General features: G+C 33.5%; 1 protein-coding gene across 8 annotated transcripts in view; it reads left to right on the top strand.

Annotated features, from left to right (window-relative positions):
- Window positions 1-12,234, top strand: part of LOC145736955 (UNC93-like protein) — a 73,601-nt gene extending 61,367 nt beyond the window's left edge. For 6 of the 8 annotated variants that reach the window (XM_081991520.1, XM_081991517.1, XM_081991515.1 and 3 more), the window contains 3 exons: window positions 1,397-1,549; window positions 1,612-1,820; window positions 10,859-12,234. In XM_081991520.1, coding sequence (XP_081847646.1) covers window positions 1,397-1,549; window positions 1,612-1,793 — 335 coding nt within the window. In that variant the 3' untranslated portion in view covers window positions 1,794-1,820; window positions 10,859-12,234. The remainder of the gene's footprint in view (window positions 1-1,396; window positions 1,550-1,611; window positions 1,821-10,858) is intronic. The other 2 variants (XR_014180149.1, XR_014180150.1) reach the window with 2 other exon arrangements.
- The last annotated feature ends 1,224 nt before the right edge of the window (window positions 12,235-13,458 follow it).

Genomic DNA, 13,458 nt, shown 5'->3' on the forward strand with positions numbered 1-13,458 from the left:
TTTTTGTCCCTGACTGTCTTTTGATACTGTGTTTCTGGCATTTCAATCTTTGACACTGCTTTTCTTTCTGACTGTACCAAATTTTGTACGGTTTTTCAGGATATTGAATAGGAAATTTCATGAGGATTCCAAAAATGTGCTTAAAACTGTCATTTTGTCACGCCAAGTGGGTTTTACAAGCGATTTTGTCCCTGACTGTCCTTTCAAATTGTGTTTCTGACATTTCAAACTTTGACACTGTTTTTCTTTCTGACTGTACTAAATTTTGTAGTGTTTTTCAGGTCGTTGAATAGGAAATTTGATGAGGATTCCAAAAATGTGTTTAAAACTGTCATTTTGTCACTCCAAGTGGGTTTTACAAGCAATTTTGTCCCTGACTGTCCTTTCAAATTGTGTTTCTGACATTTCAAACTTTGACATTGTTTTTCTTTCTGACTGTACTAAATTTTGTAGTGTTTTTCAGGTTGTTGAATAGGAAATTTGATGAGGATTCCAAAAATGTGCTTAAAACTGTCATTTTGTCACTCCAAGTGGGTTTTACAAGCGATTTTGTCCCTGACTGTCTTTTGAAACTGTGTTTCTGACATTTCAAACTTTGACACTGTTTTTCTTTCTAACTGTACCAAATTTTGTACGGTTTTTCAGGTTATTGAATAGGAAATTTCATGAGGATTCCAGAAATGTGCTTAAAACTGTCATTTTGTCACTCCAAGTGGGTTTGACAAGCGATTTTGTCCCTGACTGTCCTTTCAAATTGTGTTTTTGGCATTTCAAACTTTGACACCGCTTTTCTTGCTGACTGTACTAAAATGCGCTTAAAACAGTCATTTTTTTACTCCAGATTATTCTCTAAAACCACGTGATGTCTGTCACTAATGTCAGAATTGTCAAAATTTGACTAGAATTTGCAAGAATTACATTTTCTGGAAAAAATCGAATGAAATTATATTTTTTTTCACGCAATGATAGATAATCTGATTGCTTATGGAATAGGTAATAGGAAGCTATACCATGGCATTTGATTTTTTCTAGATATCTAAGAAGTGGAATTTTTGTAAAAACGCCCTCTATCGAAAAGACCGAAAACTAAATGGAACATTGTTTTGGGACACTCTAGAGGACAGAAAATGCTCTTTAAAATGCCGCAGAAACAAAGTTTCTACGATTAGCCGTTTTCGAGATATTTCATTTGTTTCAAAGCAAACTTTGGACTACTCTCACCACTTTATTTGAAGAGATAGAAAGAAAAGTTGAATAGGAAAATTCTTTGTAGAGAATAGGGGATTACTTTTATGTAATTTTTACTATACCTTCCAACTTAAATTTCCAGAGTTTTTGGACATTTTTCATTTTAGTACTAACGTAACGCCACCTTGTTCAAAAATTGTTATTTTAGGCTTGTACGGTGCTTTGTTCAGACGAAACAAGGAAGCAGCATTCTCCAATTACCGTTTATGGGAATCGGTGGGTTTCGTGGTGGCCTACGCCTACTCAACCCAATTGTGCACCAGAATGAAACTCTACATCCAACTGACTAATCTCGTTTTCGGTAATTTGTGTACAACCCTCGTGTGATTCAGGGTTTTAACACATACACTTAATGGCCGGCAGGTTTCCTGTTGTATTGCGTCGTTGAAATCCATCACATGCGCAAACTGAGGCGACAAAAGCAGAAGGAACGGAAGGCGGCCGAATTGGCCGCCCAAAAACAGGCGGCTCTGGAACAGGAACCGGAAACGACCGACGATGAAAAGGACGACATCGATGACGAAATCATCGTCACGCATTTGTAGTAGGCTTCGATATTATTTAATTGTTAGGTAAGTACCTCTACTGGCTTAGATGAGGAAGTGGCAGTGACGTCATTAGTTGGCCTATCTCGCAAATAAAAAAATTGTTTTTCTAATTTTGGCATGTAAAGTGACACTTTTCAAAACTGATTAAGTTACATAAAGTATCACTTTATGTAACTAGTTATGAAAAGTTCATTTCATCACTCCCTGTTTTTCTGCATTTCCGTAGAAACATATGGGCGACATCCATCATAACATGTCGTTGTCACTGTTTATACAAGGTGCTATGAAAGTGAATATTTGTGTTAAATCACTTTAAAAGATGGTTTTTCACAGCTTTTTGGTCAAAATTAGAAAAAATTATGTATGCAACACGTTTCGAAAATGTCTTATTGTGTAACTCATTCAAATTGTAGGACCTCGCTGCGCTCGCCCTACAAACATTCATTCGTTACACAAAATCGAACTTTTCGTAACTGGTTACATAAATAGCTATTTTATCATCAACTTTACTAAACTGTTTCAATGACGTTTAATAGACAAGGATACACGTACAGAGGTTGAAAAAGAGAGGCGTGCAGTGTTGCCAATACTCCATCAGCTTTTTCCTAGTACAAGTCAAAATTTGAAACCGCAATAACCCGCTAGACTATCACTAATAAAGCCGGTCAGAAAAAAATATCAAACTTTATATGTTTGGCAACGTTGTCGTTAAAACAATGAGTCATTGTGGTCAGTATCACCAACGTTGCCGTAACTAAAATTCTCAGATCTGACTGTCCTTTCAAATTTTACAAGCGATTTTGTCCCTGACTGTCCATTCTAACTGTTTTTTTTGGCATTTCAAATTTTGACCCTGCTTTTCTTTCTGACTGTATCAAATTTTGTAGTATTTTTTCAGGTTATTGAATAGGAAATTTAATGAGGATTCCAAAAATGTGCTTAAAACTGTCATTTTGTCACTCCAAGTGGGTTTTACAAGAGATTTTGTCCCTGGCTGTCCTTTCAAACTGTTTTTAGGCATTTCAAACTTTGGCACCGCTTTTCTTTCTGACTGTACCAAATTTTGTAGCATTTTTTTAGGTTATTGGATAGGAAATTTAATAAGGATTCCAAAAATGTGCTTAAAACTGTCATTTTGTCACCCCAAGTGTGTTTTACAAGCGATTTTGTCCCTGACTGTCGTTTCAAATTGTGTTTCTGACATTTCAAACTTTGACACTGTTTTTCTTTCTGACTGTACCAAATTTTCAAGTGTTTTTTAGGTTATTGGATGGGAAATTTAATGAGGATTCCAAAAATGTGCTTAAAACTGTCATTTTGTCACTCCAAGTGTGTTTTTTCAGCGATTTTGTCCCTTACTGTCCTTTCAAATTGTCTTTCTGGCATTTCAAACTTTGACATTGCTTTTCTTTCTGACTGTACTAAATTTTGTAGTGTTTTTTAGGTTATTGAATGGGAAATTTAATGGGGATTCCAAAAATGTGCTTAAAACTGTCATTTTGTCACTCCAAGTGTGTTTTTTCAGCAATCTTGTTCCTGACTGTCCTTTCAAACTGTGTTTCTGACATTTAAAACTTTGGCACTGCTTTTCTTTCTGACTGTACCAAATTTTGTAGTGTTTTTTAGGTTATTGGATGGGAAATTTAATGAGGATTCCAAAAATGTGCTTAAAACTGTCATTTTGTCACTCCAAGTGTGTTTTTTCAGCGATTTTGTCCCTTACTGTCCTTTCAAATTGTCTTTCTGGCATTTCAAACTTTGACATTGCTTTTCTTTCTGACTGTACTAAATTTTGTAGTGTTTTTTAGGTTATTGAATGGGAAATTTAATGGGGATTCCAAAAATGTGCTTAAAACTGTCATTTTGTCACTCCAAGTGTGTTTTTTCAGCAATCTTGTTCCTGACTGTCCTTTCAAACTGTGTTTCTGACATTTAAAACTTTGGCACTGCTTTTCTTTCTGACTGTACCAAATTTTGTAGTGTTTTTTAGGTTATTGAATAGGAAATTTAATGGGGATTCCGAAAATGTGCTTAAAACTGTCATTTTGTCACTCCAAGTGTGTTTTTTCAGCGATTTTGTCCCTTACTGTCCTTTCAAATTGTCTTTCTGGCATTTCAAACTTTGACATTGCTTTTCTTTCTGACTGTACTAAATTTTGTAGTGTTTTTTAGGTTATTGAATGGGAAATTTAATGGGGATTCCAAAAATGTGCTTAAAACTGTCATTTTGTCACTCCAAGTGTGTTTTTTCAGCAATCTTGTTCCTGACTGTCCTTTCAAACTGTGTTTCTGACATTTAAAACTTTGGCACTGCTTTTCTTTCTGACTGTACCAAATTTTCAAGTGTTTTTTAGGTTATTGGATGGGAAATTTAATGAGGATTCCAAAAATGTGCTTAAAACTGTCATTTTGTCACTCCAAGTGTGTTTTACAAGTGATTTTGTCCCTGACTGTCCTTTCAAATTGTGTTTCTGGCATTTCAAACTTTGACAGTGCTTTTCTTTCTGACTGTACCAAATTCTGTACTGTTTTTTCAGGTTATTGAATAGGAAATTTAATGGAGATTCCAAAAATGTACTTAAAACTGTCATTTTGTCACTCCAAGTGTGTTTTACAAGCGATTTTGTCCCTGACTGTCGTTTCAAATTGTGTTTCTGACATTTCAAACTTTGACACTGTTTTTCTTTCTGACTGTACCAAATTTTCAAGTGTTTTTTAGGTTATTGGATGGGAAATTTAATGAGGATTCCAAAAATGTGCTTAAAACTGTCATTTTGTCACTCCAAGTGGGTTTTACAAGAGATTTTGTCCCTGGCTGTCCTTTCAAACTGTTTTTAGGCATTTCAAACTTTGGCACCGCTTTTCTTTCTGACTGTACCAAATTTTGTAGCATTTTTTTAGGTTATTGGATAGGAAATTTAATAAGGATTCCAAAAATGTGCTTAAAACTGTCATTTTGTCACCCCAAGTGTGTTTTACAAGCGATTTTGTCCCTGACTGTCGTTTCAAATTGTGTTTCTGACATTTCAAACTTTGACACTGTTTTTCTTTCTGACTGTACCAAATTTTCAAGTGTTTTTTAGGTTATTGGATGGGAAATTTAATGAGGATTCCAAAAATGTGCTTAAAACTGTCATTTTGTCACTCCAAGTGTGTTTTTTCAGCGATTTTGTCCCTTACTGTCCTTTCAAATTGTCTTTCTGGCATTTCAAACTTTGACATTGCTTTTCTTTCTGACTGTACTAAATTTTGTAGTGTTTTTTAGGTTATTGAATGGGAAATTTAATGGGGATTCCAAAAATGTGCTTAAAACTGTCATTTTGTCACTCCGAGTGTGTTTTTTCAGCAATCTTGTTCCTGACTGTCCTTTCAAACTGTGTTTCTGACATTTAAAACTTTGGCACTGCTTTTCTTTCTGACTGTACCAAATTTTCAAGTGTTTTTTAGGTTATTGGATGGGAAATTTAATGAGGATTCCAAAAATGTGCTTAAAACTGTCATTTTGTCACTCCAAGTGTGTTTTACAAGTGATTTTGTCCCTGACTGTCCTTTCAAATTGTGTTTCTGGCATTTCAAACTTTGACAGTGCTTTTCTTTCTGACTGTACCAAATTCTGTACTGTTTTTTCAGGTTATTGAATAGGAAATTTAATGGAGATTCCAAAAATGTACTTAAAACTGTCATTTTGTCACTCCAAGTGTGTTTTACAAGCGATTTTGTCCCTGACTGTCGTTTCAAATTGTGTTTCTGACATTTCAAACTTTGACACTGTTTTTCTTTCTGACTGTACCAAATTTTCAAGTGTTTTTTAGGTTATTGGATGGGAAATTTAATGAGGATTCCAAAAATGTGCTTAAAACTGTCATTTTGTCACTCCAAGTGTGTTTTTTCAGCGATTTTGTCCCTGACTGTCCTTTAAAACTGTGTTTCTGACATTTCAAATTTTGACACTGTTTTTCTTTCTGACTGTACCAAATTTTGTACGGTTTTTCAAGTTATTGAATAGGAAATTTAATGAGGTTTCCAAAAATGTACTTAAAACTGTCATTTTGTCACTTCAAGTGGGTTTTACAAGCATTTTTGTCCCTTCAAACTGTTTTTTGGCATTTCAAACTTTGACACTGCTTTTCTTTCTGACTGTACCAAATTCTGTAGTGTTTTTTAGGTTATTGAATAGGAAATTTAATGAGGATTCCAAAAATGTACTTAAAACTGTCATTTTGTCACTCCAAGTGGATTTTACAAGCGATTTTGTCCCTGACTGTCCCTTCAAAATGTTTTTTGGCATTTCAAACTTTGACACTGCTTTTCTTTCTGACTGTACTAAATTTTGTATTGTTCTTTCAAGTTATTGAATAGGAAATTTAAGGAGGATTCCAAAAATGTACTTAAAACTGTCATTTTGTCACTCCAAGTGGATTTTACAAGCGATTTTGTCACTGACTGTCCTTTCAAATTGTGTTTCTGGCATTTCAAACTTTGACACTGCTTTTCTTTCTGACTGTACCAAATTCTGTAGTGTTTTTTAGGTTATTGAATAGGAAATTTAATGAGGATTCCAAAAATGTACTTAAAACTGTCATTTTGTCACTCCAAGTGGATTTTACAAGCGATTTTGTCCCTGACTGTCCCTTCAAAATGTTTTTTGGCATTTCAAACTTTGACACTGCTTTTCTTTCTGACTGTACTAAATTTTGTATTGTTCTTTCAAGTTATTGAATAGGAAATTTAAGGAGGATTCCAAAAATGTACTTAAAACTGTCATTTTGTCACTCCAAGTGGATTTTACAAGCGATTTTGTCACTGACTGTCCTTTCAAATTGTGTTTCTGGCATTTCAAACTTTGACACTGCTTTTCTTTCTGACTGTACCAAATTTTGTAGTGTTTTTCAGGTTATTTAATAGGAAAATTAATGACGATTCCAAAAATGTGCTTATAACTGTCATTTTGTCACTCCAAGTGGGTTTTACAAGCGATTTTGTCCCTGACTGTCCTTTCAAATTGTGTTTCTGGCATTTCAAACTTTGACACTGCTTTTCTTTCTGACTGTACTAAATTTTGTATTGTTCTTTCAAGTTATTGAATAGGAAATTTAAGGAGGATTCCAAAAATGTACTTAAAACTGTCATTTTGTCACTCCAAGTGGATTTTACAAGCGATTTTGTCACTGACTGTCCTTTCAAATTGTGTTTCTGGCATTTCAAACTTTGACACTGCTTTTCTTTCTGACTGTACCAAATTTTGTAGTGTTTTTCAGGTTATTTAATAGGAAAATTAATGACGATTCCAAAAATGTGCTTATAACTGTCATTTTGTCACTCCAAGTGGGTTTTACAAGCGATTTTGTCCCTGACTGTCCTTTCAAATTGTGTTTCTGGCATTTCAAACTTTGACACTGCTTTTCTTTCTGCCTGTACCAAATGTTGTAGCGTTTTTCAGGTTATTTAATAGGAAAATTAATGACGATTCCAAAAATGTGCTTATAACTGTCATTTTGTCACTCCAAGTGGGTTTTACAAGCGATTTTGTCCCTGACTGTCTTTTCAAATTGTGTTTTTGGCATTTCAAACTTTGACACTGCTTTTCTTTCTGACTGTACCAAATTTTGTAGCATTTTTTTAGGTTATTGAATAGGAAATTTAATGAGGATTCCAAAAATGTGCTTAAAACTGTCATTTTGTCACTCCAAGTGGGTTTTGAAAGCATTTTCGTCCCTGACTGTTCTTTCAAACTGTGTTTCTGGCAGTTCAAATTTTGACACTCTTTTTCTCGCTGACTGTACCAAATTTTTTAATGTTTTTTCAGGTTATTGGATAGGAAATTTAATGAGGATTCCAAAAATGTGCTTAAAACTGTCATTTTGTCACTCCAAGTGTGTTTTTTCAGTGATTTTGTCTCTGACTGTCTTTTGAAATTGTGTTTCTGGCATTTCAAACTTTGACACTGCTTTTCTTTCTGACTGTACTAAAATGCGCTTAAAACAGTCATTTTCTTACTCCAGATTATTCTCTAAAACCACGTGATGTCTGTCACTAATGTCAGAATTGTCAAAATTTTACTAGAATTTGCAAGAATTACATTTTAACACAGTTTTCGAAACAAGACGATTATCTGAGATTTAACAGTTATTCCGACAATTGTCACGTGACCTTATAGCTAAATAGTCTTCTACAATCACGTGACAACTGTCACTAACGTCAAAACTGTCAAACCATGCTATAAAGTTGCAAAAATCAAGATTTAAAAACGTTTCCTTGCAGTATTCGATATAAAGAGTGTTTTTGAGATTTATGATTTTTACAATAGTCACGTGACTGTCCAGCTAAATTATCCGTTAAAACCACGTGATATCTGTCAAAATTTAAAACACAATTATTAATGAAAAAATCTGTATTTTTGAAATACGGTTTTTATAGCAAGAATCAATGATTAAAATTTTTCACTTTAAAAGACACCCAGTATAATAATGTGAAATGAACGAATTTAGTTATCTACCGTTTTTTGATTGATTATTCTACCGCCGTTACTTTCACTTGGCAACACTGCTCAAAATACAAGATATCTACAGGGGGGTTATGGAATTATTACAAAATTACCAAAACCTGTCATTTTCTTTTAATCACGTCACTAACCGTTGACATTAGAACAAAATGTCAATTACCAAAAATGTACGGTAAATTTCAGTCCACTGTTTGAGACATAACGGAGATAATTAGAAAAAAATGTGTCTAGATCCTAGGGGGCGCCACTTTTGTTTTTCTTATGGGCGCATTTTATATTTTTTTAAATTTTTTTATAAAATCATTCTAAATCTTCTTCCTCGTTCTAATATCAACGGTTAGTGACGTGATTAAAAGAAAATGACAGGTATCTTGTATTTTGAGCAGTGTTGCCAAGTGAAAGTATTAAATCGCGGTAGAATAATTAGTCAAAAAAAACGGTAAACATATTGACAGTTGTCACGTGATTTCAGAAGACTGTTTAGCTAGACTATGAAGTGACAATTGTCAAAATAACTGTTAAATCTCAGATAATCTTCTTGTTTCGAAAACTGTGTTAAAATGTAATTCTTGCAAATTCTAGTAAAATTTGGACAATTCTGACATTAGTGACAGACATCACGTGGTTTTAGAGAATAATCTGGAGTAAGAAAATGACTGTTTTAAGCGCATTTTAGTACAGTCAGAAAGAAAAGCAGTGTCAAAGTTTGAAATGCCAGAAACACAATTTGAAAGGACAGTCACGGACAAAATCGCTGAAAACACCCACTTGGAGTGACAAAATGACAGTTTTAAGCACATTTTTGGAATCCTCATTACATTTCCCATTCAATAACCAAAAAAACGCTACAAAATTTGGTACAGTCAGAAAGAAAAGCAGTGTCAAGGTTTGAAATGCCAGAAACACAATTTGAAAGGACAGTCAGGGACAAAAATGCTTGTAAAACCCACTTGGAGTGACAAAATGACAGTTTTAAGCACATTTTTGAAATCCTCATTAAATTTCCTATTCAATAACCGAAAAAAACGCTACAAAATTTAGTACAGTCAGAAAGAAAAGCAGTGTCAGAGTTTGAAATGCCAGAAACACAGTTTGAAAGGACAGTCAGGGACAAAATCGCTGAAAAAACACACTTGGAGTGACAAAATGGCAGTTTTAAGCACATTTTTGGAATCCTCATTAAATTTCCCATTCAATAACCTCAAAAACGCTACAGTCAGAAAGAAAAGCAGTGTCAAGGTTTGAAATGGCAGAAACACAATTTGAAAGGACAGTCACGGACAAAATCGCTGAAAACACCCACTTGGAGTGACGAAATGACAGTTTTAAGCACATTTTTGGAATCCTCATTAAATTTCCTATTCAATAACCTAAAAAACCCTACAAAATTTGGTACAGTCAGAAAGAAAAGCAGTGTCAAGGTTTGAAATGCCATAAACACAATTTGAAAGGACAGTCAGGGACAAAAATGCTTCTAAAACCCACTTGGAGTGACAAAATGACAGTTTTAAGCACATTTTTGGAATCCTCATTAAATTTCCTATTCAATAACCTAAAAAACCCTACAAAATTTGGTACAGTCAGAAAGAAAAGCAGTGTCAAGGTTTGAAATGCCATAAACACAATTTGAAAGGACAGTCAGGGACAAAAATGCTTCTAAAACCCACTTGGAGTGACAAAATGACAGTTTTAAGCACATTTTTGGAATCCTCATTAAATTTCCCATTCAATAACCTAAAAAACGCTACAAAATTTGGTACAGTCAGAAAGAAAAGCAGTGTCAAGGTTTGAAATGCCATAAACACAATTTGAAAGGACAGTCAGGGACAAAAATGCTTCTAAAACCCACTTGGAGTGACAAAATGACAGTTTTAAGCACATTTTTGGAATCCTCATTAAATTTCCCATTCAATAACCTAAAAAACGCTACAAAATTTAGTACAGTCAGAAAGAAAAGCAGTGTCAAAGTTTGAAATGCCAGAAACACAGTTTGAAAGGACAGTCAGGGACAAAATCGCTTCTAAAACCCACTTGGAGTGACAAAATGACAGTTTTAAGCACATTTTTGAAATCCTCATTAAATTTCCCATTCAATAACCTAAAAAACGCTACAAAATTTAGTACAGTCAGAAAGAAAAGCAGTGTCAAAGTTTGAAATGCCAGAAACACAGTTTGAAAGGACAGTCAGGGACAAAATCGCTTCTAAAACCCACTTGGAGTGACAAAATGACAGTTTTAAGCACATTTTTGGAATCCTCATTAAATTTCCTATTAAATAACCTGAAAAACACTACAAAATTTGGTACAGTCAGAAAGATAAACAGTGTGAAAGTTTGACTGGATTTGAAAGGACAGTCAGGGACAAAATCGCTTGGAATCCTCGATAACCCCCCTCAATTCGATAACCCCCCTGTAGATATCTCGTATTTAAAGTCAATCCATCTCACTCACTTTACAAGTAATAGAAAAGAAACGACAATCACTACGTCACTGCCACTAACAAGCTTTAGACTATTGAATCGCATAGAGTAGCATTTAACGAGCAAAACTATTGATTCAGGCATTCCATATTGGACTAATTTATTACCACCACCATCAGGAGCAAGACCAAGAAGAAGTATAAATACAAAACGGTGGGACGTTACATGTTGACCATTATTTTTTTTTTTAGTAGCTCTGGGGCCAGTTGCGCACGCCTTTATATACAGTCTCACATAATTGAGCATTATATACACTCTATATACATATTAAACCAGTATTTTGTAGAAATAGTTGTAGGTAGTGATTGATAAAGTGTTTCGTAAGGTCGAAATGGGCCTTATACAGTGTGACCCATTTAGAATGGAAACATGGATTTCAATGATTTTTTTTTGAAATAATTAGGAATGAAATGTCTATTACGGGAGAAAATTTTAAATATTTATTTCAGTTTTCAGGTCATATTACGATACTTTTTCCTGATAGAAAATGGAGAATTTTTACTAGCGATTTTTTTATTGAAAAAATTACTACGCCACTGGATCTATAGTGCTTTCAAATAGCTGTGACCAAAATTAAAAAAATTATTTTTTTTTCTAAATTTTTTTTTTTTTTAATTAAATTAATCAATTAATAATAAACAAGTAAATAATAATACCATTTCTATGGCAATAGTTGATGCAGGGTGTTCTTTTGTGACCGTTAGCTTAGAGGATTTTTGAATTTTAATTTGTCATAACTTTGTTATTAATGAATGGATTTTTATGAAATTTTGGTCACAGTGGCGTAGTAATTTTTTCAATAAAAAAATCGCTAATAAAAATTCTCCATTTTCTATCAAGAAAAAGTATCGTAATATGACCTGAAAACTGAAATAAATATTTAAAATTTTCTCCCGTAATAGACATTTCATTCCTAATTATTTCAAAAAAAAAATCATTGAAATCGGTTAATAACCTAAAATTTTATAGGGGTGTTTCCATTCTAAATGGGCCTTATTTGGGTCGTTGAACAAAGTTTTATCATTGCTATAGTCTGTGATGATAATGGTTGAGGATTGTTGCAATTTTTTAAATAAGTCGCCCTTTTATTTTAAAAAGTGGTGCTCGCAATGTAATTTTTATTATTTTGATTTATTTTAAAAAAACAGGCAAATTGTTGATTTAGTGCCATTTTTCATTGTCGCTTTCCTCTGATATACTTATTAGTCATTTTTTGGCTTTTTCTTTTTGTTTGCCTAGTTTAGCTCTAACTATATTATATTTTAATTCCTGATACTACTTGTCATGTACGCGCATATAAAAATACAATAAACTTGTACATAAGTAGGTAAACGCACACGTTATTGTATATTATTAGAAACCTACTTTAAAAGCAGAAAACTGTAAATTTACTCAGTATTTTAATAGGGTAGTACTATCTTAGATTATACAAAAAAAAAATATATTTTAAACTGTTTACTTTTGTGTTATTTTTTTTCCTGATTATGGGTAATTTAAAAATCGTTAGTGGGTCATTATTTTTGCTCACCCTGTACACAATTTTTTAGATACAATTTTGTTGCTCTACACCACTGAAAAGAGCGGTTCAAGACGATTCTTTGGAGTGGCTGAACCACCCCGAACTCCCAAAAATATCCTAGATACAGAGTGTTCAAGTTTTTAACTAATTTTCGGTAAAAAATGCATCAAAGTAGTTTTTGGAAAATATCTCGAAAACGGTTAGATTTACATAAAAACTGCAAGAGTGCAAAATTGTTCTTAATGGACCACTAAACCAAACTGAGTAACGTCTAAACTTCAATACAGTTGCCTGTATACAGGGTGTGCACAAAATTGTTAGTGGGTCCTTATTTTTGCTCACCCTGTACACAATTTTTTAGATACAATTTTTTGCTTTACACCACTGAAAAGAGCGGTTCAAGACGATTTTTTGGAGTGGCTGAACCACGCGGAACTCCCAAAAATAACCTAGATACAGGGTGTTCAAGTTTTTAACTAATTTTCGGTAAAAAATGCATCAAAGTAGTTTTTGGAAAATATCTCGAAAACGGTTAGATTTACATAAAAATTGCAAGAGTGCAAAATTGTTCTTAATAACCCACTAAACCAAACTGAGTAACGTTTGAACTTCAATACAGTTGCCTGTATACAGGGTGTGCACAAAATCGTTAGTGGGTCATTATTTTTGCTCACCCTGTACACAATTTTTTAGATACAATTTTTTGCTCTACACCACTGAAAAGAGCAGTCAAAAAATACCTCTTTAATACTTCTGTGATCCTGATACAAAATGCCATTTTTGTATAAAATTTACATTTTTACCAAAAATCGAACATCTCATTAGGAGAGCAGAAAATGCAAAGAGGTAAACTTCAGTTACTCCCGATACACTCGTCATTCACCATATTGTCAAGAAGACAAAAAATACCTCTTTAATACTTCTGTGATCCTGATACAAAATGCCATTTTTGTACAAAATTTACATTTTTACCAAAAATCGAACATCTCATTAGGAGAGCAGAAACGCAAAGAGGTAAACTTCAGTTACTCCCGATACATTCTCATTCGCCATATTGTCAAGAAGACAAAAAATACCTCTTTAATACTTCTGTGATCCTGATACAAAATGCCATTTTTGTGGAAAATTTACATTTTTACCAAAAATCGAACATCTCATTAG

The sequence above is a fragment of the Ips typographus genome, linkage group LG13, assembly GCF_016097725.1.
Source record: "Ips typographus isolate SLU linkage group LG13, UJ_Ityp_2.0, whole genome shotgun sequence".
In the NCBI taxonomy this organism is placed as follows: domain Eukaryota; kingdom Metazoa; phylum Arthropoda; class Insecta; order Coleoptera; family Curculionidae; genus Ips; species Ips typographus.